This window comes from Bufo gargarizans, chromosome 3 (assembly GCF_014858855.1).
Source record: "Bufo gargarizans isolate SCDJY-AF-19 chromosome 3, ASM1485885v1, whole genome shotgun sequence".
Classification (NCBI taxonomy): domain Eukaryota; kingdom Metazoa; phylum Chordata; class Amphibia; order Anura; family Bufonidae; genus Bufo; species Bufo gargarizans.
In genome coordinates this window covers 270,112,354-270,139,990 of record NC_058082.1, presented here as the reverse complement: position 1 = coordinate 270,139,990, position 27,637 = coordinate 270,112,354, and the positions used below count along the sequence as shown (strand labels likewise).

Below are 27,637 nucleotides of genomic sequence, written 5' to 3'. Positions count from 1 at the left end.
CACCCATATTCAGTGTTGGACTGAGGTGCTTAGGGTACATCAGTAAAATATTTATATAAAGAGGGAGCAGTAGTAACTCATAAAACGTAACTTTTAATGTATAAATAAAAATGGGGAGTGAAATATGAAAATCCCCTGAAACACGAACCCCCAATCCAAAGCAAAAAATAAAATAAAAATACACAGAATATACACTGAGGAACAGAAGTATTTGAACACCCTGCAATTTTGCAAGTTCTCCCACTTAGAAATCATGGAGGGGTCTGAAATTCACAATGAAGGTGCATTCCCACTCTGAGAGACAGAATAAATAAAAAAAATTAAGGAAATAACAATGTATGATTTTTAAAGAATGTATTTGTCTTGCACTGCTGAATATAAGTACTGTATTTGTACACCTGAGAAAATAAGTGTGCAATTACAGAGGTCAAACGTTTCCTGTAGTTCTTGACCAGGTTCGCACACACTGCACAGGGATTATGGGGCACTCCTCCACACAGATCTTCTCTAGATCTGTCAGGTTTTGGGGCTGTCGCTGAGCAACACAGAGTTTCAGCTCCTTCTAAAGATGTTCTATTGGATTTAGGTCTGGAGAATGGCTAAGCCACTCCAGAACCTTGATGTGCTTCTTACGGAGCCACTCATTGGTTATTTTGGCTGTGTGCTTCGGGTGTCACTGTCGGCCGTGGGAGAGATCTTAGAAGTTCAGATAGACGAAAGACTCAGGAGTCTATCTGACAGATCTCTCTTGTTTTCATTTTTGCTGACAGGTTTCCACCCCTTCGCAGATGCTGCTCATTATCAGTCAGGTGGCTGTTCATATGTTCCGCCTCTCACTTGTTTCCCTGCGGCTGATAGTTCTTCTGTGGAGTGCTCTGCTTGTGTGGTGGTTCTCCAGTTCCAGTTACATCTCAAGTTAAGTCCTTTTCCCTTTTCCTGGTGTGTCTGTTCTGACTAGGCCTCAGGGAGACACTAGCTCCTTCAGTTTGGAAGGAGCCGGTTGCCTTTTTCCCTGTTACCTAAGCTGAGGGTTTGGTGCAGTGTTTCAGCAGTCTCAGGTTCCTGTGCATGTGCATTTCTACCTTTGCACATGTTGTTAGCAGCTTAGGGAGAGTTTCAAGGATTGCTAGGAGGTGTTCTCTTTGTTCCCTAGGTTTGGGGCCTAGTCTGTTGTTGTTTAGTTGTGGTTCCCTTTGGTTGTCTTTCATTCCCCGTACTTCCCGTGACATTGTGTCATTGTCATGTTGGAAGACCCAGCCACGACCCATATTCAATGCTCTGACTGAGAGAAGGAGGTTGTTGCTCAAAATGTAACAATAAATGGCCCCATGTATCCTCTCCTTAATACAGTGAAGTTGTCCTGTCCCCTTTGCAGAAAAGCACCCCCAAAGCTTGATGTTACCACCACCATGCTTCACAGTAGGGATGGTGTTCTTGGGATGCAACTCATCCTTCTTTTTCCTCCAAACATGACGAGTGAAGTTTAGACCAAAAAGTTCTACTTTGGTCTCATCTGACCACATGACTTTCTCCCATGCCTCCTCTGGATCATCCAGATGGTCATTGGCAAACATCAGAAGGGCCTGGACATGTGATGACTTGATCAGGGGAACCTTCCATGCAATGCATGATTTGAAACCATGACGGCGTAGTGTTCTACCGACAGTGACCTTTGAAACTGTGGTCCCAGCTCTCTTCATGTCATTGACCAGCTCCTCCCTTGTAGTTCTGGTGAGGCTGATTCCTCACCTTTCTTATCATCAGTGATACCCCACGAGGTGAGATCTTGCATGGAGCCCCAGTCCGGGGAGTTGACAGTCATCTTTAGCCTCTTCCATTTTCTAACAGTTGATCTATTTTCAGCAAGCTGCTTGGCAATTGCCCTGTAGCCCTTTCCAGCCTTGTGGAGGTCCACAATTGCGTCTCCGGTGTCTTTTGACAGCTCTTTAGTCCTGCCCATGGTAGTAGTTGGTGTCTGAGTGACTATGGGTGGACAGGTGTCTTTAAAGAGTTCAGACAGGTGCTACTAAGTTAGATTAATGAGTGGAGTAAAGGTGGACTTTTTAAAGCAACAGTAACAGGTCTTTGAGAGCCAGAATTCTCAGGTGTTCAAATACTTATGTTCAGAAGTGCAAGACAAATAAATTCTTTAAAAATCATACAATGGGATTTCCTGAATGCACCTGTAGGAATGCACCTACAATGTGAATTTCAGACCCCTCCATGATTTCTAAGTGGGAGAACTTGCAAAATCGCAGGGTGTTCAAATACTTCTGTTCCTCACTGTATACACAAAAAAATCACCCTAAATAAAGGGATGTAGGGTGGACTGGTAGAATATGGATAGATCTTACTGGTCCAATGATTCTGCACAGGGTAGACGTAGATCTGGGCCAGGTTCGATGATCAGTGGCTCCGTCCTGTCCCTAGTGTGCCCTAACCAGGCTAGTATACCCTGATGACCTCCTAATACACCCTGGAGAGCCCTATCACTATGCGTGGATACACTAACTGGGGGGCAAAACAAAAAAAAAAGAAAATGCTATGGAGTACTGCCAAAATTCAAACAAAGTCAAACAAAAAATGCAAAAACAAAAATGTAGTGTCCCAACACGTTTTATCCAATTGTTACAAGCCCCAGACTCATCAGGGGACATGGGGCTAAAATGTGTCCTATGTAAAAAAGGATATTGTATAGTACATCAGTACTGGGTACATTGCAACTCACAAATGTGATCCCTAGTAGGGGAGGGAAGTATAAGTGACCGAGACCAAAAATGAGAACCACAGAGGGGATATAGAGTCACGATCCCTACTCTATATTGAGGATGATAGCGTGCGATATCTGGTTTATAGTGCCCCTGCTTGGCACATTGTGTGTCTGGCAGTACCTGAAACCACGGCCCCAAAGCCCCAAACGTACCTGCCTTACGCTCCATCACGTGACGTCACCACGTTTCCCCGTCACGTTGGAGCATGAGCATAGCGGTTGGAGGAAGCCGGGAGGGGGCGTGGTCGGGGACACCCTTGTACCAAGGTGTTAACCCGTCTGCATAATAGGGTAAAGGGAGAGCAGCACTTGTGCCATGGTAAAATCCTCCCTTTCACATCCTTAGACCCTATCATTTATGTGGGCTAGGTGTCAATGAGCGTTTATTTGTCTAGTTACTTAACAAGCGCTCTGGGCAATAATTGGACATTTACAGGCTGGTCCTCTGACTAACAAGTCCCAACAAATGAAGTAATTGAAATTAAAAGATGCATATGTAATAAAGGAAAAGGTAAATAAATAATACAAAATATGATAAATCCAACATAGGTCTGAAGGGACACATATATAGGGTAATGTCTCAAATGAAACCAAAGTTTAGCCGCTCGTTGAGGGGACTAGAGGTATTTAATTTGAAAATCGACCAGCTCTCCCTTTGTAATATAAGTCTCTCCCAGTCGCCGCCGTGTGGTGACCTGTGGACACGTTCAATCCCATTAAATTGAATGGCACAAGTTACACGTCCATCATGGATCGCATGGACGTGTCTAGCTATCGGGATCTCTCTATTGTACATGTCTTTCCTATGTACTGTATACCACATTCGCAGATTATTAAGTATATGACTTCCGTAGTGCGACAGTTGATAAAATCATGAATGAGGTGGACATATTCCATCCCTCCACCAGAAAAGGATTTTCCAGGTTGTACATAGTTGCAAAAACTGCAGTTGCCACACCTGAAGCTTCCTTTCACTGGATTATCGAGCCATGTACTGAACGTGGTCTATCCGGTGGGGTGAAGTGACTATGCACAAGATGGTCCCTCAAACTCTTGCTCCTTCTGTATGTGATGGCCGGTTGGGGACCCACTATGTCCGTTAGGTCTGGGTCCATCAATAGAGTATCCCATTTGTGACGGATAATATTCCTAACCTCTACTGCTGCTGCATCAAATGTCCCTATCAGTCTTATCACATCAGGTGTTGTCTGGCCAGGCTGACCAGTGGGTGCAACAGGGTAGTATGTGTCTGTTGTAGTGATCGCTGGCAAGACGCACGTAGAATTGTTTGTTCAGAGCAATTTTGTCTCATCCTCAAATACTGTCCAATGGGTATTCAGCGTTTAATTGGGGTTGGGTGGTTACTCTCCCACTTTAACAATGAGTTTGTCGTGGTGGGCTACCGATATATGGTAGTCTCTAAGACTCCCTGGTCATTTTTATGAATCAGTATGTCCAGAAATGGTAGACAGTCTTTCATTAATACCGAAGTAAACCTCAAATTCATAGAGTTTAGTTTTGTAACAAAATCCTCAAAGCCTACCTCTCCAAATGATGAAAATGTCGTCCATGAAGCGGGACCAGAGAACCACATTATTTAACCCCTCGATGGGGACCTCACCAAAAACCATGGTCTCCTCCCACCAGCCCAGGAGTAAATTGGCGTACAAGAACTGCCCATCGCCGCACCCCTGAGCTGGTGGTAGAATCGTCCATCGAAGAGAAAGTAGTTTCTGAAAAGAATAAATCTCAAGAGCTCCACAAAAGCATTGTGTGCTACAAATTGTTGACCTCTAGCCTTAAAAAAATTAGCATTAGCTAATATTATCCCTGCCTCATGTGGGATTGAAGAATAAAGTGCTTCCAGTATCTATTGAGGCTAAAAACCAGTTTGGTTCCACTGTAATGCCTTCTAGTTTTGTAAGAAGGTCACCAGTGTCTCTAATACATGAGGGCAGGCTTTGCGCAAGCGACTGCAATATCTGATCTACATAGACTCTGGGGGTCCCCTGTACAGCTACATGCAAATATTACCAGACCACTGTTCACAAATTTCCAACCGCTGCATTCTTCAAATACTTCAGTGAAAAGGTAGCACGCTTGCATGTGGCCATGTTTCCACTAAGAAAAAGTCCAAGGTGTACCAATAAGCCTTAGACTTTTCCTGCCATTCATCAGCGAAGGACGCACTATGAACGGCACAGGCAGAGCATTGAATGTAGGCAGGCTATTATAGCTAAATGATAAAGTACATGGAAGATATACTGTATTGGACTGTAGTATTCAGGGTAAATTGCCGTATTGGCACTTTGCCATAAATAAGTGGGTTTTGGGTTGCATTTTGGGCTTTCGATCTCTAAAAGGTTCACCATCACTGGTCTATATCAGGAATGCCCAACCAGCGGCCCTTTAGCTGTTGCAAAACTACAACTCCCAACATGCCCTGCTGTAGGCTGTCTGGGCATGATGGGAGTTGTAGTTTTGCAACAGCTGGAGGGCCGCAGGTTGGGCATCCCTGGTCTATATAATGGGTGTTTTCTTTTTGCTTTCCTTACTGAGCAGAATAATCCAGCAGAACACACAATTTTGCCACTTAAGAAGCAATGAAAACCTGATGGAATTAAGCCATGACACCAAGAAAGCTGCAGCTGCCCTGAAGCCTGTGGGGTGTTGATTCCCAAATGAGATTGGACCCTATCATGTATAACCTTAAAAGCATTTACTATAAAAAAAAAAACAAAGCCATGGTAGACGACATCTGTTTTTTGGCTTTAAATGTATGGCTCCTGCTCACAGTTGTATTGAAGGGAACCTGTCACCGGGATTTTGTGTATAGAGCTGAGGACATAGGTTGCTAGATGGCCGCTAGCACAGCCCTGTACGTGAGATGAGTCAGTGACAGGACTCATCTCAGGTTAATTTGCATATGTATCAAATCTTTTTTTTTTTTTTTACACAATAAAAGCACACAGAGCTATGGGGACTGGGTATTGCACATGTGCTAGTGGCCATCTAGCAACCCATGTCCTCAGCTCTATACCCAAAATCCCGGTGACAGGTTACCTTTAAGGTTATTTGTTTAAAGGCCTCATGCACACGACCATATTTTGTATCCGTGTCCGATCCGCATTTTTTTGCAGATTGCACACGGACCGATCCATTTCTATGGGTCCACACAAAAACAGACCGCACATGTCATCTGTGTCCTGTCTGTATGTGTGTCCATTCCGCATAAAAGATATAAGCACACAACCAAATCTATTTTGTGCTCTAAGGCCTTAGTGTTTGGGCTCATGCACACAAACGTATTTTCTTTCTGGGTCCTTTCCGGTTTTGTTTTGTGGACCGTATGCAGAATAATTCATTTCAATGGGTCCTCAAAAAAAAAAATAATAAAATAAAATACGTAAGTTACTCCATGTGCATTGTTTCCGTATATCCGTTCCGCAAAAAAATAGAACATGTCCTATTATTGTCCACATTACAGACAAGGATAGTACTGTTCTATTAGGGGCCAGCTGTTTCGTTCTTCAATGTATAAGAGAGAGTGGAAGCAAAGGTCCTTTATTTTCCTTCCAAATATTGCATGTGTGATTCCATCATTAAGATGTTGTCTCATCAGGACAACCCCTACCCATATGCCCTATTAGGGATAGGGTTGCCATGATACCCGAATTTGAATGTCAATTTCGATAACAGGTAAAGTATCAAAATATAAAGTCCATCTCACCCCCACAGCCTCCTTGATTCCTACACTCTCACTATCATTGATCCTTGCAGCCTTCTCAGCTCCTGTGCTTTCACCCAGCTCCAATGACAGACATGCAGCCTCAACACACCAACCATAGTACAGATCCACCACACACACACACACACACACACACACACACACACACACACACACACACACACACACACAAACCCACCATAGTACAGATCCACCACACACACACACACACACACACACACACACACACCATAGTACAGATCCACCACACACACAAACCCACCATAGTACAGATCCACCACACACACACACACACACACACACACAAACCCACCATAGTACAGATCCACCACACACACACAAACCCACCATAGTACAGATCCACCACACACACACACCCACCATAGTACAGATCCACCACACACACACACACACACACACCATAGTACAGATCCACCACACACACACACACACACACACCATAGTACAGATCCACCACACACACACACACACAAACACACCATAGTACAGATCCACCACACACACACACAAACCCACCATAGTACAGATCCACCACACACAAACCCACCATAGTACAGATCCACCACACACACACACACACACAAACCCACCATAGTACAGATCCACCACACACACACACACACAAACCCACCATAGTACAGATCCACCACACACACACACAAACCCACCATAGTACAGATCCACCACACACACACACAACCCACCATAGTACAGATCCACCACACACACACACAAACCCACCATAGTACAGATCCACCACACACACACACAAAACCCACCATAGTACAGATCCACCACACACACACACACAAACCCACCATAGTACAGATCCACCACACACACACACACAAACCCACCATAGTACAGATCCACCACACACACACACACACACACACACAAACCCACCATAGTACAGATCCACCACACACACACAAACCCACCATAGTACAGATCCACCACACACAAACCCCACCATAGTACAGATCCACCACACACACACACACACACACACCCCCACCATAGTACAGATCCACCACACACACACACACACACACACACAAACCCACCATAGTACAGATCCACCACACACACACAAACCCACCATAGTACAGATCCACCACACACACACACACACACACACACACACACACACACACACACACACAAACCCACCATAGTACAGATCCACCACACACACACAAACCCACCATAGTACAGATCCACCACACACACACACCATAGTACAGATCCACCACACACACACACAAACCCACCATAGTACAGATCCACCACACACACACACACACACACACACACAAACCCACCATAGTACAGATCCACCACACACACAAACCCACCATAGTACAGATCCACCACACACACACACACACACACACACACAAACCCACCATAGTACAGATCCACCACACACACACACACACACACACACACACAACCCACCATAGTACAGATCCACCACACACACACACACACACCCACCATAGTACAGATCCACCACACCACACCCACCATAGTACAGATCCACCACACACACACACACACACCCACCCACCATAGTACAGATCCACCACACACACACACACACACACACACACACACCATAGTACAGATCCACACACACACACAAACCCACCATAGTACAGATCCACCACACACACACACACAAACCCACCATAGTACAGATCCACCACACACAAACCCACCATAGTACATCCACCACACACACACACACACACACAAACCCACCATAGTACAGATCCACCACACACACACACAAACCCACCATAGTACAGATCCACCACACACACACAAACCCACCATAGTACAGATCCACCACACACACACAAACCCACCATAGTACAGATCCACCACCACACACACAAACCCACCATAGTACAGATCCCCCACACACACACAAACCCACCATAGTACAGATCCACCACACACACAACACAACCCACCATAGTACAGATCCACCACACACACACACAAACCCCACCATAGTACAGATCCACCACACACACACACACAAACACCCCATAGTACAGATCCACCACACCACACACACCCACACAAAACCCACCATAGTACAGATCCACCACACACACACACACCACCAACACCAACCCCATAGTACAGATCCACCACACACACACAAACCCACCCATAGTACAGATCCACCACACACAAACCCCACCATAGGACAGATCCACCACACACACAACACACACACAAACCCACCATAGTACAGATCCACCACACACACAAAACCCACCATAGTACAGATCCACCACACACACACAAACCCACCATAGTACAGATCCACCACACACACACAAACCACCATAGTACAGATCCACCACACACAACACAAACCCACCATAGTAACAGATTCCACCACACCACACACAACCCACCATAGTACAGATCCACCACACACACACACACAACCCACCATAGTACAGATCCACCACACACACACAAACCCACCATAGTACAGATCCACCAACACACACACACACAAACCACCATAGTACAGATCCACCACACACACACACACAAACCCACCATAGTACAGATCCACCACACACACACAAACCCACCATAGTACAGATCCACCACACACAAACCCACCATAGTACAGATCCACCACACACACACACACACACAAACCCACCATAGTACAGATCCACCACACACACACACACACACACACACACAAACCCACCATAGTACAGATCCACCACACACACACACACAAACCCACCATAGTACAGATCCACCACACAAACCCTTCCAAATATTGCATGTGTGATTCCATCATTAAGATGTTGTCTCATCAGGACAACCCCTACCCATATGCCCTATTAGGGATAGGGTTGCCATGATACCCGAATTTGAATGTCAATTTCGATAACAGGTAAAGTATCAAAATATAAAGTCCATCTCACCCCCACAGCCTCCTTGATTCCTACACTCTCACTATCATTGATCCTTGCAGCCTTCTCAGCTCCTGTGCTTTCACCCAGCTCCAATGACAGACATGCAGCCTCAACACACCAACCATAGTACAGATCCACCACACACACACACACACACACACAAACCCACCATAGTACAGATCCACCACACACACACACACACACACACACACACACACACACCATAGTACAGATCCACCACACACACAAACCCACCATAGTACAGATCCACCACACACCACACACACACACACACACACAAACCCACCATAGTACAGATCCACCACACACACACAAACCCACCATAGTACAGATCCACCACACACACACACACACACACCCACCATAGTACAGATCCACCACACACACACACACACACACCATAGTACAGATCCACCACACACACACACAAACCCACCATAGTACAGATCCACCACACACAAACCCACCATAGTACAGATCCACCACACACACCACACACACAAACCCACCATAGTACAGATCCACCACACACACACACACACAAACCCACCATAGTACAGATCCACCACACACACACAAACCCACCATAGTACAGATCCACCACACACACACACAACCCACCATAGTACAGATCCACCACACACACACACAAACCCACCATAGTACAGATCCACCACACACACACACAAACCCACCATAGTACAGATCCACCACACACACACACACACAAACCCACCATAGTACAGATACACCACCCACACACACACACACAAACCCACCATAGTACAGATCCACCACACACACACACACACACACACACAAACCCACCATAGTACAGATCCACCACACACACACACACACACACACAAACCCACCATAGTACAGATCCACCACACACACACACACACAAACCCACCATAGTACAGATCCACCACACACACACAAACCCACCATAGTACAGATCCACCACACACAAACCCACCATAGTACAGATCCACCACACACACCACACCCACACACAACACACCCCCCCATAGTACATCCACCACACACACACAAACCCCATAGTACAGATCCACCACACACCCACAAACCCACCATAGTACAGATCCACCACACACACACCACACACACACACACACACACACACCACACAAACCCACCCATAGTACAGATCCACCACACACACACAACCACACCTAGTACAGATCCACCACACACACACACCATAGTACAGATCCACCACACACACACACAAACCCACCATAGTACAGATCCACCACACACACACACAACACACACACACACACACCACACCCACCATAGTACAGATCCACCACACACACAAACCCACCATAGTACAGATCCACCACACACACACACACACCCACACACAACACACACAAACCCACCATAGTACAGATCCACCACACACACACACACACAACACCCACAAACCCACCATAGTACATCCACCACACACACACACACACACACACCCACCATAGTACAGATCCACCACACACACACACCCACCCACATAGTACAGATCCACCACACACACACACACACACAACACCAACCCACCATAGTACAGATCCCCCACACACACACACACCACACACAAACACACACACCATAGTACAGATCCACCACACACACACACAAACCCACCAATAGTACAGATCCACCCACACACACCAAACCCACCATAGTACAGATCCACCACACACACACAACCCACCTAGTACAGATCCACCACACACACACACCACACAAACCCACCATAGTACAGATCCACCACACACACACAACCCCACCATAGTACAGATCCACCCACACACACACCAACCCACCATAGTACAGATCCACCACACACCCACAACAACCCACCATAGTACAGATCCACCACCACACACACACAAACCCACCATAGTACAGATCCACCCACACACACACAAAACCACCATAGTACAGATCCACCACACACACACACAAACCCACCATAGTACAGATCCACCACACACACACAAACCCACCATAGTACAGATCCACCACACACACACAAACCCACCATAGTACAGATCCACCACACACACCCACCATAGTACAGATCACACAAACCACACAAAACCCACCATAGTACAGATCCACCACACACACACACACACACACACACAAACCCACCATAGTACAGATCACCACACACACAAACCCACCATAGTACAGATCCACCACACACACACACACACACACACACAAACCCACCATAGTACAGATCCACCACACACACACACACACACACAAACCCACCATAGTACAGATCCACCACACACACACACACACACACCCACCATAGTACAGATCCACCACACACACACACACACCCACCATAGTACAGATCCACCACACACACACACAAACCTACCATAGTACAGATCCACCACACCCACAAACCCACCATAGTACAGATCCACCAAACCCACAAACCCACCATAGTAAAGATCCACGACACCCACCATAGTAAAGAAAGATCCACGACACCCACCATAGTAAAGAAAGATCCACGACACCCACCATAGTAAAGAAAGATCCACGACACCCACCATAGTAAAGAAAGATCCACGACACCCACCATAGTAAAGAAAGATCCACGACACCCACCATAGTAAAGAAAGATCCACGACACCCACCATAGTAAAGAAAGATCCACGACACCCACCATAGTAAAGAAAGATCCACGACACCCACCATAGTAAGAAAGATCCACGACACCCACCATAGTAAAGAAAGATCCACGACACCCACCATAGTAAAGAAAGATCCACGACACCCACCATAGTAAAGAAAGATCCACGACACCCACCATAGTAAAGAAAGATCCACGACACCCACCATAGTAAAGAAAGATCCACGACACCCACCATAGTAAAGAAAGATCCACGACACCCACCATAGTAAAGAAAGATCCACGACACCCACCATAGTAAAGAAAGATCCACGACACCCACCATAGTAAAGAAAGATCCACGACACCCACCATAGTAAAGAAAGATCCACGACACCCACCATAGTAAAGAAAGATCCACGACACCCACCATAGTAAAGAAAGATCCACGACACCCACCATAGTAAAGAAAGATCCACGACACCCACCATAGTAAAGAAAGATCCACGACACCCACCATAGTAAAGAAAGATCCACGACACCCACCATAGTAAAGAAAGATCCACGACACCCACCATAGTAAAGAAAGATCCACGACACCCACCATAGTAAAGAAAGATCCACGACACCCACCATAGTAAAGAAAGATCCACGACACCCACCATAGTAAAGAAAGATCCACGACACCCACCATAGTGAAGATCCACGACACCCACCATAGTGAAGATCCACGACACCCACCATAGTGAAGATCCACGACACCCACCATAGTGAAGATCCACGACACCCACCATAGTGAAGATCCACGACACCCACCATAGTGAAGATCCACGACACCCACCATAGTGAAGATCCACGACACCCACCATAGCGAAGATCCATGAAACCCACCATAGCGAAGATCAATGGCACACAGTAGAGCTCACCAACTGCAGCAGCGGACACTTGTGAGTGATCTATGTACATAGGCTGTGGCCATAGCATGCATGCACCATGTTCACTTACCCTGGGTTCAGACCTGAGCGTATTTTATATGCGCGTTTAACGCGCGTTTTTGTCGCACGTTTTTATGCGCGTCTTTTGTAATAGTAAACGCGCGTTTGGGTGATTGACAGCAGTGTTGTCCAAAGAGTCTATGGCCCAAACGCGCGTCAAACGCCCCAAAAAAAGCTCCTGAACTTGCTTATGCGTCGGGCGTTTCACAGCGCGTTCAAACGCGCTGTAAAACGCTCAAGTGTGAACCAGGGCCATAGGAAAGCATTGGGATTCACGTGTTGAGCGTTTTACAGCGCGCTTGAACGCGCTGTAAAACGCTCAGGTGTGAACTTAGGGTTATAGGGACTTCTACTAAGCTGAGCAATAGCTTAGCAACCTTGGTATTGAACTGGACATAATATCCTATATTGGGCAATATGGACATCATGGGGGATGCTTTTCTCCTTAGACCCACTATATGCATAGCTGTGGTTACCTGTAGATGGGAATCTGAAGATCAATGTACCTTGTTATAATATCACGGGTATTGTATAATTTGTAGCAGCTTCTGATAAAGTAATAAAATAATCATTAGGACAAATATTTCTGTGATAATTAAGGCAAAAGTAAAAAAAGGCAATAACTTTAATGAATCCTGTCTGAGGTAACATTTATAATACACAAAGCTTCCATAGAGAAGAGCTGTACTTCTTCATGAATCCGCTTTCTTCTCTTCACTTATTCCAGCTGAAATTTGCAGACTCTGGAGATGCTTATCCAGATCATCTACATTAACGTCCTCTAAACTTTCCAGAAATTTGCTGCCTGCACATAGCTTCCCGGTTAGAGGGTCGACCACTCTGCCGACTTGAAAAATGATTTCAGACAGTTCATGCGTGACGTGCTTGCTTCTTCTTTCAGGTAAGGCTTTCAGCAGCACAACATCACCTACTGTGCACTTCTCCTCTGCATCGTGAGCAAAGTAAGTCTTCCGCTTGTTGTAGTACTAGAATAAAAGAAAGGACATTAAGTTTCCTTTACGTATGTACATGCACTAATACAGGAGGAGAGCCAGAACTAGTACGGTAGAATTCTAAGGGTAAAGTAAAGCAACACCCTGAGGGAGGTTCATAAAGCATTTAAACACTAGCAAAAGGAAATAAAAAAAAGTGTGAAGGTTAGGTAGGGTGCTGTTAAAGGCCATGTACACATTTGGAGGCATTTTCTTTTTATTATTGCATTGTACTCATTATTAGGCAAAAAATAATTTTTTGAACTAGTCTTCATTAAATATATGGAGCCCTTTTCTCTGTACAGAGCTGAGATGCTCTATTAGCAGGACCTGAATTTTCTCTCTTTTTCATCAGCACCCTCCTCATCTCCCACCTTATAAACACTTATCAAACCTCAATCCTCAAATTGTGGTCCCCAATACAAGGAACGGCTGCACGACAGCCACATGCATGAGGCCTTAAATAAGTGTTTTTACGGCCTCTAGGTAATTAAGCGATAAGTGTTATTAGATGACCGGCACAAAGTGAAAACAGGATTCACACAGCTAAAAAAATAGTTAACCCTTTGTGACGGCTCAATATATTTTGATAAAGACCAATTGATTTTTAGCCCAAAGTGAGTAAAATGCTATAAAAAAAACTGCCCCCAAATGTGTGCATAGCCTTTAAAAGAGACCAGTCCTGTTTAGAGACTTACTGGAAATACTCCATGGTATGGAGAGACTTACTGGCAATGCCCCATGGGAAACGAACATACAAAAAGGTATCTCCCAAGAACGAGAACCACCTCGCCAGCGCCACCTATTGGAAACAGCCCCCTAAGAGTCAAGATCTGAATTTCCAACAAGCCTTGGGATTTGACAAGAGAATATAGCCAAGTCAGGATCTTGACTCATAGGAAGTCACTGTGCTTATTATTGCAGCTCATTCCCTTTCACTTGAATGGGACTGAGGTGCACCTAGGCCATGTGACCGATGTTCAAAATCAAACTCTTGGAAAAACCTTTTAAAAGGCAGTTGAGCCAGAAACATGTTGAAGTACAACTAGTCAGATTTTTTTTTTCTTAAAGTGTAACTGTCATATTTTTATTTGCTAGTTTATTAGAGATAGGCATGTATTAGTCTGTCAATGATTGTCAAAAGATCCGTAATTACCTTATAACAACAGCTTTCATTAATGTCTCCTGTCCCTTTCCACTGCTCCCTTAAAAGACAGTTGCTATGGGTCATCTGTCTCCGGCTAGGAAGACAGAGGGGCGGTCCTTTACACTGCATGCCTGCATTAGGCTTCAGAGTGAGGAGGCGTGTCTCCCAGTAATCCAATCTGATTGGATGTCAGGGAGCTGCTGGCTACAGCAAGTGTGTATGGGAAGTGTGGGAAAGCAGTTTTGTCCTCAGAGAACTAGCAGAGGAGCCATCTTGAGAAGGTCCTCAGATTTGTAAATTTCGATACCCAATCGATACTTTTGTCTGGTATCGACCTCGATACCGGGATTTGCCTTTTTTTGATACTAGGCTTCACTATTGTGCAGTCTAGTATCAGAGAACATGGAGTGTACTGCTCGAAGCGTGCTTAGTGATCTCCAGCAGCACAGGGGAGAAGGAAGCACTCTCTCCCTCCCCTCTGTGCCGCTGCCACCAATGAGGAGACAGAGGGGCGGGTGCACTGCACCACCAATGAAAGTAAACGTTTAATACAAATCCAGGAGGCAGGTGCTGGCAGGGGGCTGCTATCAGTGGCAGTTAACCCCTCAGGTGCCGCACCCGCCTCCTGTATTAAATGTTAATTATCATTGGTGGCGCAGTGTGCTCCCTCCCCTGAACCCCCCCCCCATTATTAAAATCATTGGTGGTGCAGTGCACCCCCTCCCCTGAACCCCCCCCCAGCATTAAAATCATTGGTGGCGCAGTGCGCCCCCTCCCCTCAACCCCCCAGTATTAAAATAATTGGTGGTGCAGTGTTGCTCCCCCCAGTATAAAAATGATTGGTGGCAGTGGCCACAGGGTCCCCTCCCCTCCTCCTCATTGGCGGTGCAGTTGCAGCTTCTGATCGGAGCCCCAGCAGGGTTATCCTGGGGCTCCGATCAGTTACAATGGCATCAAAATGTTGGCATCGTGACAACCCTAGCCAGCATATCTCTATTTAAATGACTTTCTCCTGGCCAGTACACTTTAGATTTCCACCAGTGAGGAGCAGCGATAGAATAACACAAATATCCTAATGTACATGAGAAAATAATAGTAATATCTGAAGAGAAAGAACACAAAAGCTGCACCTACCTTGAGCAAGTAGGAATCCAGCACCATCCTCGTCACCCTTACTTTAGCCGTCTTTTTCATCTTTGTTCCGATTACTTTCCCTACAATCCATCTGGCATGAACAGAGGTGCGCACAACCGACATGGCGATGATTAAGGGCACCTAAACCAGGAGAGACCGCTCATAGTGAATTACACATTCCACGCCTACTACTATTTCAGAACTGACATGTCCGCTAATGCCTTTACATTTAAAGGGGTCGCCAGCGAGTTCTAGAAATTAGCCGAAAAGGCTATACAAAATAAAAACCACCATTACTCACCTGTGATAATCTGTTGCCTATCGTCCTCTATTCTGCTGTGATGTGTTGTGCATCCATGTGACCAATGCAGCCAGTCAGTGGCCTCAGCGGTCTCATGCTATAGACACAAGCATCACCACTGACGTAACTGACTAGCTGTAGGGCACATGATGGCTGAAGCAAGGTGAGCAAACTCTGGAGTGGTGGGGCATTTAGGCTATTTTCACACCAGTGTGTTCAGTCTGGGAAACATGCTGTGTGTGACAGCGGCATTTCCCGCTCCACAGAACCAACCTCACAGCATCCTAATCATTTATGATTCTGTGAGTTGCTGCCTGACCTCGGTGCTACTCTGCCGTGTCAAGGCATTATGGCAGTAGGGTAGGCTGTGAGTTTGGGTCAGTGGAGCAGTGTTTGGTCTGGGAAATCCGGCCATCACACAGAGCATGTTTCCCGGACTGAACGCTCTCCTGTCAATCTGGTCTTAACAAAAGGTTGTTTTTGTTTTGACGGCATAACCTATTCTACGGTTAGCTTCAGGAAACCCTTTACATTACATACCTTGTGCCACTGATAAAACAAACAATATATAATCGAAATTTGGGATCACCATAATTGTGATAATGCACGGAATAGAAATAACAACTGGAATAAAGGAAAACTGGCTTCAAATTCCACCTTTTATTTTCCAAAGGACAAAATCTAAATTGGTTGCTATGGGCAACTAAGCCAGTTTTCTTTTATATCGGTTTTTACAAATAAATAGAGCTCTGGCCTATAATAGCCACAGTGGAGAAGTGTGTGACCACACGTGACAACGGGGCAGAACTTCTGATAATGACATATTAATACATTTATTAAACTCAAGTTTCCAATGCATTTCTTAAGATCTGCCTGAAGTAGCCAATCCCCTTACAGGAGATATCCAGGACTAATAAAGACCTCCCAGAGTGGCCGGCTCCTGGTCCCCACCACTGGGTTTGGTCGCTATCAATCCGGGGCTCTTCCTTTCTCTCCAGCGCTGAAAACATCTGTCAATGGGGTGGGGGACATGACCGCTGCCACCAATCACAGGTCACAGCGGTGACCTGGTCCTCTTCGGTCACAATTGGTCATGTGACACAAGGGGACCAGGTCACTGCTGCAGCCTGTGATTGGTTACAGCAGTCGTGTCCCCCACCCCATTGACAGATGTTTTCAGCGCTGGAGAGAGAGGAATAGTCCGGGATCGATAGCGACCAAACCCAGTGGCGGGGACCAGGTAAGTATGATCACCACCATGGGGGGCACTCTATTGGTCTTGAATAACCCCATTTAGGAGATTTTATTTATATTTGCAGCTATTATTCCTTATGAAGGATGGAAGTGGCAGAGCTGAAACTCTAGCTAATGAAACCATGTACCACAACGACCATGTCAATCTTCATAGGTGGGCTTTTCCTCTTGTATCTATAACTGAACATCCACCCTGTGGACTATTATAGAATTACAGCCGAGCAGCTGCTTACAGAAATACACATTACAATGAGAAAATGACTGGCTTTGTAAGGACGTATGGTCGCAGCCAGAGCCATCAGCAGCAGTGTATGAGGCAGCAGAGGACGCCACACTACCAGAGGCTGATACACTGTAACGATCAGGACGCACACCACTATACCATTCCCGTCTGCCTGCCACTCACCTCCAGCCGCCACTTCCTGTCCCTCCGACCTCTGTCGCATAGATGACGTCAGCGGCATCTATGGCCCCGCATTCAGCTGGAGAGACCATTACATAGCAGCTTGCCCACATCGCCCTCTGCTGGCGTCATGATGTTTTACATTTAGAAACCTGCGGCGCAATGAACTTTATGGAAGCGTATTATTTCATGTAAAGAGAACAGATGTGGTAGCTGTAATTCTGTTCCATGTTAAATTTGGGTTGTTTTTAGGTTTTATATGGATAACAGACTGGATGTTATAGTATTCATAGATGCCAACCTGCAAGCCATGCACAGTGATACTGGACCTGTGGGGACTGGCACAAATGTTGACAAGCCCAAGGAGGGACAATATCAGCAGTGCGCTGTGCCAATACGTTAAACACTAAGCTATGCCTCAACTCAACCCAGTTCCCATCTGCCCAATCCCACCCAGTACCCCTTGTGCCTCCTTCACTATAGAATGCCCCTTTAGTGCCCCCACACTGTAGTACTGCCCCCTTAGTTAGTGCTCTAATTAAAAAAATGTTGCTCCCTTAGTGCCACCTTAACACATAATTATGTACATGTATGTGATTGACGTTAGGGGGTTGTATGGAGGGGGCTCACACGCTGTGCGCCATACGTGGTGGATGCCGGCTGCATAATACAGCTGACACCTGATGGCAGTGACAGAGACCGGAGAAAACACCAATTCCAGTCATTTAACCCATCAGATGCTGCTGCCACTAGCAACCTCTGCATCTGTGGGGTTAGGGCCCTTGCACACGACCGTACGTCCTCCGTGAGCCGGCCATATGTCTCGGAGCGCCATTGATCATGCGCACGGGAGTACACAGCCTCATAGATTACATCGGGCACCCGTGGGTCTGTTGTCCCGTCTGTTGTCCCGCGGGCGGCCTGACGTGCACAGCATCATTGTATTCTATGATGCTGTGTACTCCCGTGCACACGATCAAAGCCACTTCGGGACATATGGCCTGTGAAAATGAGCCCTCACACAGCTCTGTGGACAGAAGTCTAAAAAAGTAATTGCGATGCAAAGTAAAAATGTGTTTTTTTAATATATATATATTTTTAAAGGTAGTAAAACATAATATAAACTATATAAATTTGGTATTGTCGTAATAGTATCGACCCACACAATGAAGCCGTTATTTTTAGCACACAATGAATACCATAAACAAAAAAACTAGAAAACCACGGCAGAATAGTGGCACAAACAATATTTTCCTGTTTTCCAATTCAAGCTATAGTAAATGAAACTAAAAATACACCTTGTCCTGTAAGAATTAAGCCCTTAGGGCTCTTTCACACTTGCGTTGTTTTCTTCTGGCATAGAGTTCCGTCGTCGGGGCTCTATGCCGGAAGAATCTGATCAGTTTTATCCTAATGCATTCTGAATGGAGTGAAATCCGTTCAGGATGCATCAGGATGTCTTCAGTTCATGACCGGAACATTTTTTTGGCCGGAGAAAATACCGCAGCATGCTGCGCTTTTTGCTCCGGCCAAAAATCACTTGCCGCAAGGCCGGATCCGGAATTAATGCCCATTAAAAAAAGGCATTAATCCGGATCCGGCCTTAAGCTAAACGTCGTTTTGGCGCATTACCGGATCCGACGTTTAGCTTTTTCTGAATGGTTACCATGGCTGCCGGGACGCTAAAGTCCTGTTTGCCATGGTAAAGTGTAGTGGGGAGCGGGGGAGCAGTATACTTATCTTCCGTGCGGCTCCCGGGGCGCTTCAGAGTGACGTCAGGGCGGCCCACGCGCATGGATGACGTGATCGCATGGATCACGTCATCCATGCACATGGGGCACTCTGACGTCATTCTGGAGCGCCCCGGGAGCCGCACGGACTGTAAGTATACTGCTCCCCCGCTCCCCACTACTACTATGGCAACCAGGACTTTACTAGCGTCCTGGCTGCCATAGTAACACTGAACACATTTTGAAGACTGATCAGTCTTCAAATGCTTTCAGTTCACTTGCGGTGTTACGGATCCGGCGTGCACTTCCGGCAACGGATGTGCACGCCGGATCCTAACAACGCAAGTGTGAAAGAGACCTTATATTACTATATGAATGGAATATGTTAAAAATAATGGCTCTTGGAAAGTGGGGAGAAACAAAAATTGAACCTGTCCTTGAGGGGTTAAAATAGTGCTAATACACTCTTACAATAGTGAAGCCCCTATAGTTTGCATAAAATAAAAAGCAATACTCACCTAGTACCGTTCCCCCAATGAATGGAGCACATCAGCTCTCTCCTGCTCTGCTTATCAGACGCGATAACGTCACTGCATCATGCAGGATGCAGATACAGTTTGAAATCAGGGCATGCTGCAACCCTCATGGGCCCGCCGACAAAATCTGGGACTGTCTCGCTAAATGGGGACGTATCGTGCAGCCTTTCCAAGATTTGTATTAAAGGGCATGTCTAACCCACACCGTCCAAGTGTCGCCATGTGGCATTTCCTGCTTTTGACCAATGTCCTTCTGTCCCTCTTAGCGTGTTTTTTTTTATCAGATAATCAGATATGTTTATGTAGTTGCTTACCTGATGTACATCATCCCCCTGTATGTAGAAATACCTGTTGATGTACCCAACCAAACCCATGATGTACTTTTTCTGTCTCTGTTACAGCTCCTGCACCGCCCACAGCATCTAAATCCTGAAAAACTGGAAGCTCGCTCTTTTGTCACCTCACCTTACAAAATGCATAACATTGAGTTATCAAAAAGTCATATGTAACCCAAAATGGTACCAATGAGAGAACTGTGAGAGCTGTGATTCGCTTAGGAGAAAGGACCTTAGATGACATCATCACCATGTGACCAGTAACCTAGCAATATTACTGGTCACATGGCTATGAGGTAATCAAAGGTCCTTTCTACCAAGAGTGTTGCTGCAGGAGAAGTTTGACAGAATTGTGGAGCTTTTTTTGTGAAGATTACATCAAGAAAAGGTGACAGGGGCTGTTATATTAATATACTGTAAGCTACTGTATACTGTGGGGTGCTGTATACTCAGTGGCATCGCCAGGGGGGGGGGCCAGAGAGGGCCACGACCCCCCTACATCACGCTGTGCCCCCCCCATGTGCCCCCCCAACTAAAATGCCACTTGCAAGTGAGCCGCCGCAGTCGGGTACAGGGAGATGAGCGCTTCCATTGCGCTCATCTCCATAGTAATCTGCCTGTGCTTCGGTGGTGCAGGGGAGGGAGAGGCATGTCTCTTCCCCTTCCTCTGATAGGCTGCCGGCCTAGTGCCTGCAGCCTATCAGAGGCCGGCGCAGGCGGCGCAATGACTTCATCGCGCCGTCTGAGCCATACAGCGCGGGACACAGGCCGGAAGAGGCCTGCATCGCATTGCTGACATGGAGGTAAGTATAAGTGTTTTGGTTTTTTTTACAATATTTTTACAGGCACAATAAGGGGGGCTCTTGTTACTGGCACATTGGGGGGGCTTATTACTGGCACATGGGGGGGGCTTATTACTGGCACATTGGGGGGCTTATTACTGGCACATTGGGGGCTTATTACTGGCACATTGGGTGGGGGGCTTATTACTGGCACATTGGGGGGCTTATTACTGGCACATTGTGGGGGCTTATTACTGGCACATTGGGGGGCTTATTACTGGCACATTGGGGGGCTTATTACTGGCACATTGGGGGGCTTATTACTGGCACATTGGGGGGCTTATTACTGGCACATTGGGGGGGCTTATTACTGGCACATTGGGGGAGCTTATTACTGGCACATTGGGGGGCTTATAACTGGCACATGATGGGGGGCTTATTACAATACTGCCACATGATGGGGGGCTTATTACTGGCACATGATGGGGGGCTTATTACTGGCACATGATGGGGGGGATCTTGTTACTGGAACATTGGGGGGGATCTTGTTACTGGAACATTGGGGGGGATCTTGTTACTGGAACATTGGGGGGGCTCTTGTTACTGGCACGTGATGGGGGGCTGGGCTTTTATTACTGGCACGTGATGGGGGGCTGGGCTTTTATTACTGGCACGTGATAGGGGGCTCTTGTTACTGGCACGTGATGGGGCCAGACAGGCCGGTCTGAGTATTTCACAATCTGCTCAGTTACTGGGATTTTCATGCACAACCATTTCTAGGGTTTACAAAGAATGGTGTGAAAAGGGAAAAACATCCAGTATGCGGCAGTCCTGTGGGAGAAAATGCCTTGTTGATGCTAGAGGTCAGAGGAGAATGGGCCGACTGATTCAAGCTGATAGAAGAGCAACGTTGACTGAAATAACCACTCGTTACAACCGAGGTATGCAGCAAAGCATTTGTGAAGCCACAACACGCACAACCTTGAGGCGGATGGGCTACAACAGGAGAAGACCCCACCGGGTACCACTCATCTCCACTACAAATAGGAAAAAGAGGCTACAATTTGCACGAGCTCACCAAAATTGGACTGTTGAAGACTGGAAAAATGTTGCCTGGTCTGATGAGTCTCAATTTCTGTTGAGACATTCAAATGGTAGAGTCCGAATTTGGCGTAAACAGAATGAGAACATGTATCTATCGTGCCTTGTTACCACTGTGCAGGCTGGTGGTGGTGGTGTAATGGTGTGGGGGATGTTTTCTGGGGACACTTTAGGCCCCTTAGTGCCAATTGGCCATCGTTTAAATGCCCTGGACTACCTGAGCATTGTTTCTGACCATGTCCATCCCTTTATGACCACCATGTACCCATCCTCTGATGGCTACTTCCAGCAGGATAATGCACCATGTCACAAAGCTTGAATCATTTCAAATTGGTTTCTTGAACATGACAATGAGTTCACTGTACTAAAATGGCCCCCACAGTCACCAGATCTCCACCCAATAGAGCATCTTTGGGATGTGGTGGAACGGGAGCTTCGTGCCCTGGATGTGCATCCCTCAAATCTCCATCAACTGCAAGATGCTATCCTATCAATATAGGCCAGCATTTCTAAAGAATGCTATCAGCACCTTGTTGAATCAATGCCACGTAGAATTAAGGCAGTTCTGAAGGCAAAAGGGGGTCCAACACCGTATTCGTATGGTGTTCCTAATAATTCTTTAGGTGAGTGTATAAGGAATGTTGATTTTTTTTATTTTATAAGGTATTACTATCTGTCTTTAAAGGGATTCTCCGTAAATGACATTTTAGGCCTATAACCTAAACATATGCCAGGTCCGTCCAACTAGCATGAATCTGTCACGACCCTTGGCCATGGTCGTGACTCCTTGGGAGCCGCATGCTGTTGCCCGCGGTTTGCCGTTGTCAACCGCAGCTGGGAGCACTTAGTTGTTTGCCTCAGGTGCGGTTGCCGAGGACAATAGGCATGCGTGCGGTTGCCCTTGGCAACGTGTTTTATGTGCACTCCCTTTGTCGTTTTGTGGTGCACGAGGTTATGTGTTGTATGCACGTAGACACCTCCCTTCACCTGTGGTTGTCCGCGGCAACGTCTGTTGTTGTAAGCATGTGGTGGCAGGGTTTCGGCCTGCGGGCTGTTCCCCAGTACATGGTGGCCACGCATGCCGTTGCTGGCGGTAACAGGTGAGTGGGTTGGTGTGGGTTATGTATTATGTGCACTTCCCCTTATATGTGTGTTTTCCCTTCTGTGTGCTGGAAGGGTTAACTTCCTTCCCAGTGTGTGTGATGTCACTGGGTGTGGTTGACTGGTGGGTGTGGCCTTTTGGCCTATATAGCCTGAGTCTCTTGCAGGCTTCAGTAGGTTGCTCTCAGCCATGCTGGCTGGAGCAGCCCCCTGTCTCCTCCATCTGCCTGGTGAGGACCATCCTTCTGGTCATAAAACCTTTGTCAGTAAATCTTATGTTTCATGGTGTTCCAGGTGTGTGTGGGGTTTTATGTTAGTGCAGCTTGTGGTCCTGGGTTCCTGTGTGATGTCTGGTGTGTGCTGTGTTCGTTGGTGTCTGAACCGCAGCACCTGCACATGGGATCCAGGGTTTGTTGTCTGTGGCAGGTGAGTGATGTGTTGGTCCCATTTGCCTGTCACTGCCATAAGTTCTGTTATTGTATTCCCCTGTGTTGCTTGGCCGTTGAGACTCCTGCTCCCCCGTGCCTAGGAGGAGCAGGTCGTCTCACTCTGTCCCCTAGTACAGGGCTGACTTGAGGGCTCGTAGGGACTTTAAGGTTCCGGCGTATGAGTCCTCCTACCACCAAGGTCGGCTCATACAGATAGGAGACAGGGTCAGCGTTAGGGACGCAATAGGAGGTGACCTGTTCCCTAACTCTGTGGTCCCGGCCAAGGGGTAACCCTACCATCTCCTGGCACCGCACGGCTGAGGATTTCCCCCATCCTCAGCCGTGACCGAATCCGAGACTGTGCTTATTAAATGTGCCTGTGGCTCTATTAGCACATAAAACAGGTCTTTATAACCTGTCATTAACCTACCTAAGGTGCCCAAGGGGACGTCGCATCCTACAGGGTGCCCGGCTGCAGCCATTTCTGTCTGGTGCCCTGCTCCGCCTTCCCACTAGACCCGGACGATTGCAGAGGCTGCACTAGGCGGCACTATAGACAGGGAGGGCGGCGATTTCTAGTGGGAAGGCGGCGCTGGGCACCAGACGGAGATGGCTGCAGCCGGGCACCCTGTATGAAGCGACGTCCCCTTGGGCACCTTAGGTAGGTGAATGACAGGTTATAAAAACCTGTTTTATGTGCTAATAGAGCCACAGGCACATTTAATAAGTACAGTTTCGGATTCATGCTATTTGGACGGACCTGGCCATATGTTTAGATTATAGGCCTAAAATGTCATGACAGAATCCCTTTAAAGTAGAGAAAGTCAAATTTCGAAAATTGTGAATTTTTTTCTAATTTTCAGTAAATTTTGATTTTATTTAATAAATAAAGGAAAAAAATATTGTTGCAAATTTACCGCTAACATGAAGTACAATATTTCACCAGAAAACAATCTCAGAATCGGTTAGATAAATAAATTTGCAATTAGATTTGCAAAAATAGGCCTGGCCAGGAAGGTGAAAACTAGCCTTCTATAGAAGGGGTTAAAGGGGTTGTCTGGGTTAAGAGCTGAACCTGGACACCTCCATTTTCACCCAGGCAGCCCCCCTGACTTGAGCATCGGAGCAGTTCATGCTCCGATGCTCTCCTTTGCCCTGCGCTAAATCGCACAGTGCAAAGGCATTTTCAAGAGTTCCGGTGACGTACCGGGTTTTCCATGGGGCTGCCAGAAAGCCCGGTGACGTCACCGGCACTGATGGGTGGGCTTTAGCGCTGCCCTGGACAGTAAAACTGCTAGGGCAACGCTAAAGAATGCCCAATCTGAGCCGGTGATGTCCCCGAACACACTGCCGGGTGGAAGCTTCCGCCCAGCAGTGTGTTATTGTAAACAAAAGAGCCTGTGCCCTGCGCGATTTAGCGCAGGGCAAGGGAGCGCATTGAAGCATGAGATGCTCCGATGCTAACATCAGGGGTGCTGCCTGGGTGAAAATAAGGGTATGTCCAGGTTCAGCTCTGAACCTGGACAACCCCTTTAAGTGAGATTGCTTCGCCTGAACGCTTTCATAAGTGGTCTCATGCGCTTCGGAATGCTCTTTTGTTGGCCCATAAGAAGCTTAACTCATTCCTGACCGCCTTACTTATACTTACGTCGGCGATCAGGACGGTTTTAAACAGCAGTCATCTGGGACTCATGTCCACGACCAGCGGTAATGCTGATTGCGGACTTTTAACCCTTCAGGTGCAAAATGGAGGCGGAGATCGGGGGAGCCGGAGTGTGTGTGTGGCATTCCCTGTCCTCCTGTGTGAAAGGAGGCTGCTGCACATTAGTTCCCATGGAGCCCCTGCCTGTGGCATGGCTCCATAGGAACATAGTGTAATTCTTATAAACTCCAATGATAATGCATTGATCTATTGATTGCTTGCCATAGTTCCCTAGGGAACTATAAAAAAGAAAAACGTTTTTGAAAAAAAAAAAAAAGCAAATATAAAAATTTTAATCACCCCCTTTCCCCAAAGTACATTTAAAAAAAAAAACATTATGGGTATCACCACGTGCGAAAACACCTGTTCTACTAAAATATAAAAATATTTATCCCCTATGGCAAATGGCGAAATGGAAAAAAGTCCAAATGGCCAATACGTTGTTTTTTATATTGCTTCACCTCCCACAAAAAATTGAATAAAAAGTGATCAATAAGTCATACATACCCCAGAATGGTATTAATGAAAAGTACAGATCGCTCTGATAAAAAGTTGTGGTGGTAAGAATATGGTGATGCAAAGAAAAAATGTGTTTCTTCCAAACTTACATGTGGGGTATTTTAATCTGACCCAGAGAATGGAACTAACAGTGTTTCTTTTATAATTCCACCACATTTGGAATTTTTTCCCCACTTCCCACTACATTGTATGCCACCGTAATTGGTGCCATTAGAAAGTACAACAAATAAACCCTCATACGGCTGTGAAAGATGTGAGCAGGTCTATTCATATCAGATAAGTATTGTCTTTTCTTATTGTTATATGTTTGTTATATTCCCTGTTGTTTGTATCTGGACCTAAGACAGAGCCTTCCATTTGTTCATCTGGGAAGGAATGGGTTGTCTCTGGTACTAACCTCATTCCAGGGCCTTATAGGGATATAAGGGCCTAGGTATACAGCATATGAATATTCCTACCTTCAAGGTCTATTCATATTGATAGGTAGTTAGGGCCCGGATTCGGGTTGTTTAGGAGGTGTCCTGTTTCTTCCCTAGTTTCCAGGGCCAGTTACTGTTCCCCTTCCCTCCTGTGTTTAGTGTGGAGTTTTTCCCCCACACTGATCGTGACATATAATAAGTGATAGCCAACATGGTTTTACTAAGAACAGAAAAGTATCCAAAGAGTTGTGGTCAATGATTCCTAGTCTGAATGGTCCTCGGTTATAAGTGGTGTACCCCAAGGTTCGGTACTGGGTCCTCTATTATTTAACTTATTCATTAATGACCTAGAGGATGGGATTAATAGTGCTGTTTCTATTTTTGCAGATGACACCAAACTTTGTAATATGGTATAGTGGAAGTGAAAGATGTTAATAAGTTACAAGCTGTCTTGGACAAACTTACTGTTTGGGCCTCCACTTGGCAAATGAGTTTCAATATAGATATAAATGTAAAGTTATACACCTCGGGGCTAATAATCTGCATGCAGCATATGTCCTAGGGAGA

The 27,637-nt window shown here is 46.3% G+C and overlaps 1 protein-coding gene across 1 annotated transcript; it reads right to left on the bottom strand.

Annotated features, from left to right (window-relative positions):
- Positions 1-13,797: 13,797 nt before the first annotated feature.
- Positions 13,798-18,499, bottom strand: MRPS17 (mitochondrial ribosomal protein S17). The gene is made up of 3 exons (XM_044286966.1): positions 18,421-18,499; positions 16,460-16,600; positions 13,798-14,172 (listed from the first exon to the last, which is right to left on the bottom strand). The coding sequence occupies exons 2-3, from the start codon at positions 16,580-16,582 to the stop codon at positions 13,879-13,881; spliced, it is 417 nt and encodes a 138-aa protein (XP_044142901.1). The 5' UTR covers positions 16,583-16,600; positions 18,421-18,499; the 3' UTR covers positions 13,798-13,878.
- Between the last annotated feature and the right edge of the window lie 9,138 nt (positions 18,500-27,637).

Coding starts and splice junctions, on each gene's coding strand:
- MRPS17 (XM_044286966.1), bottom strand. CDS start 16,582: ATGTCGGTTGTGCGCACCTCTGTTCATGCCAGATGGATTGTAGGGAAA. Junction 14,173..16,459: donor TGGATTCCTACTTGCTCAAG/GTAGGTGCAGCT, acceptor CTTTTATTCTAG/TACTACAACAAGCGGAAGAC.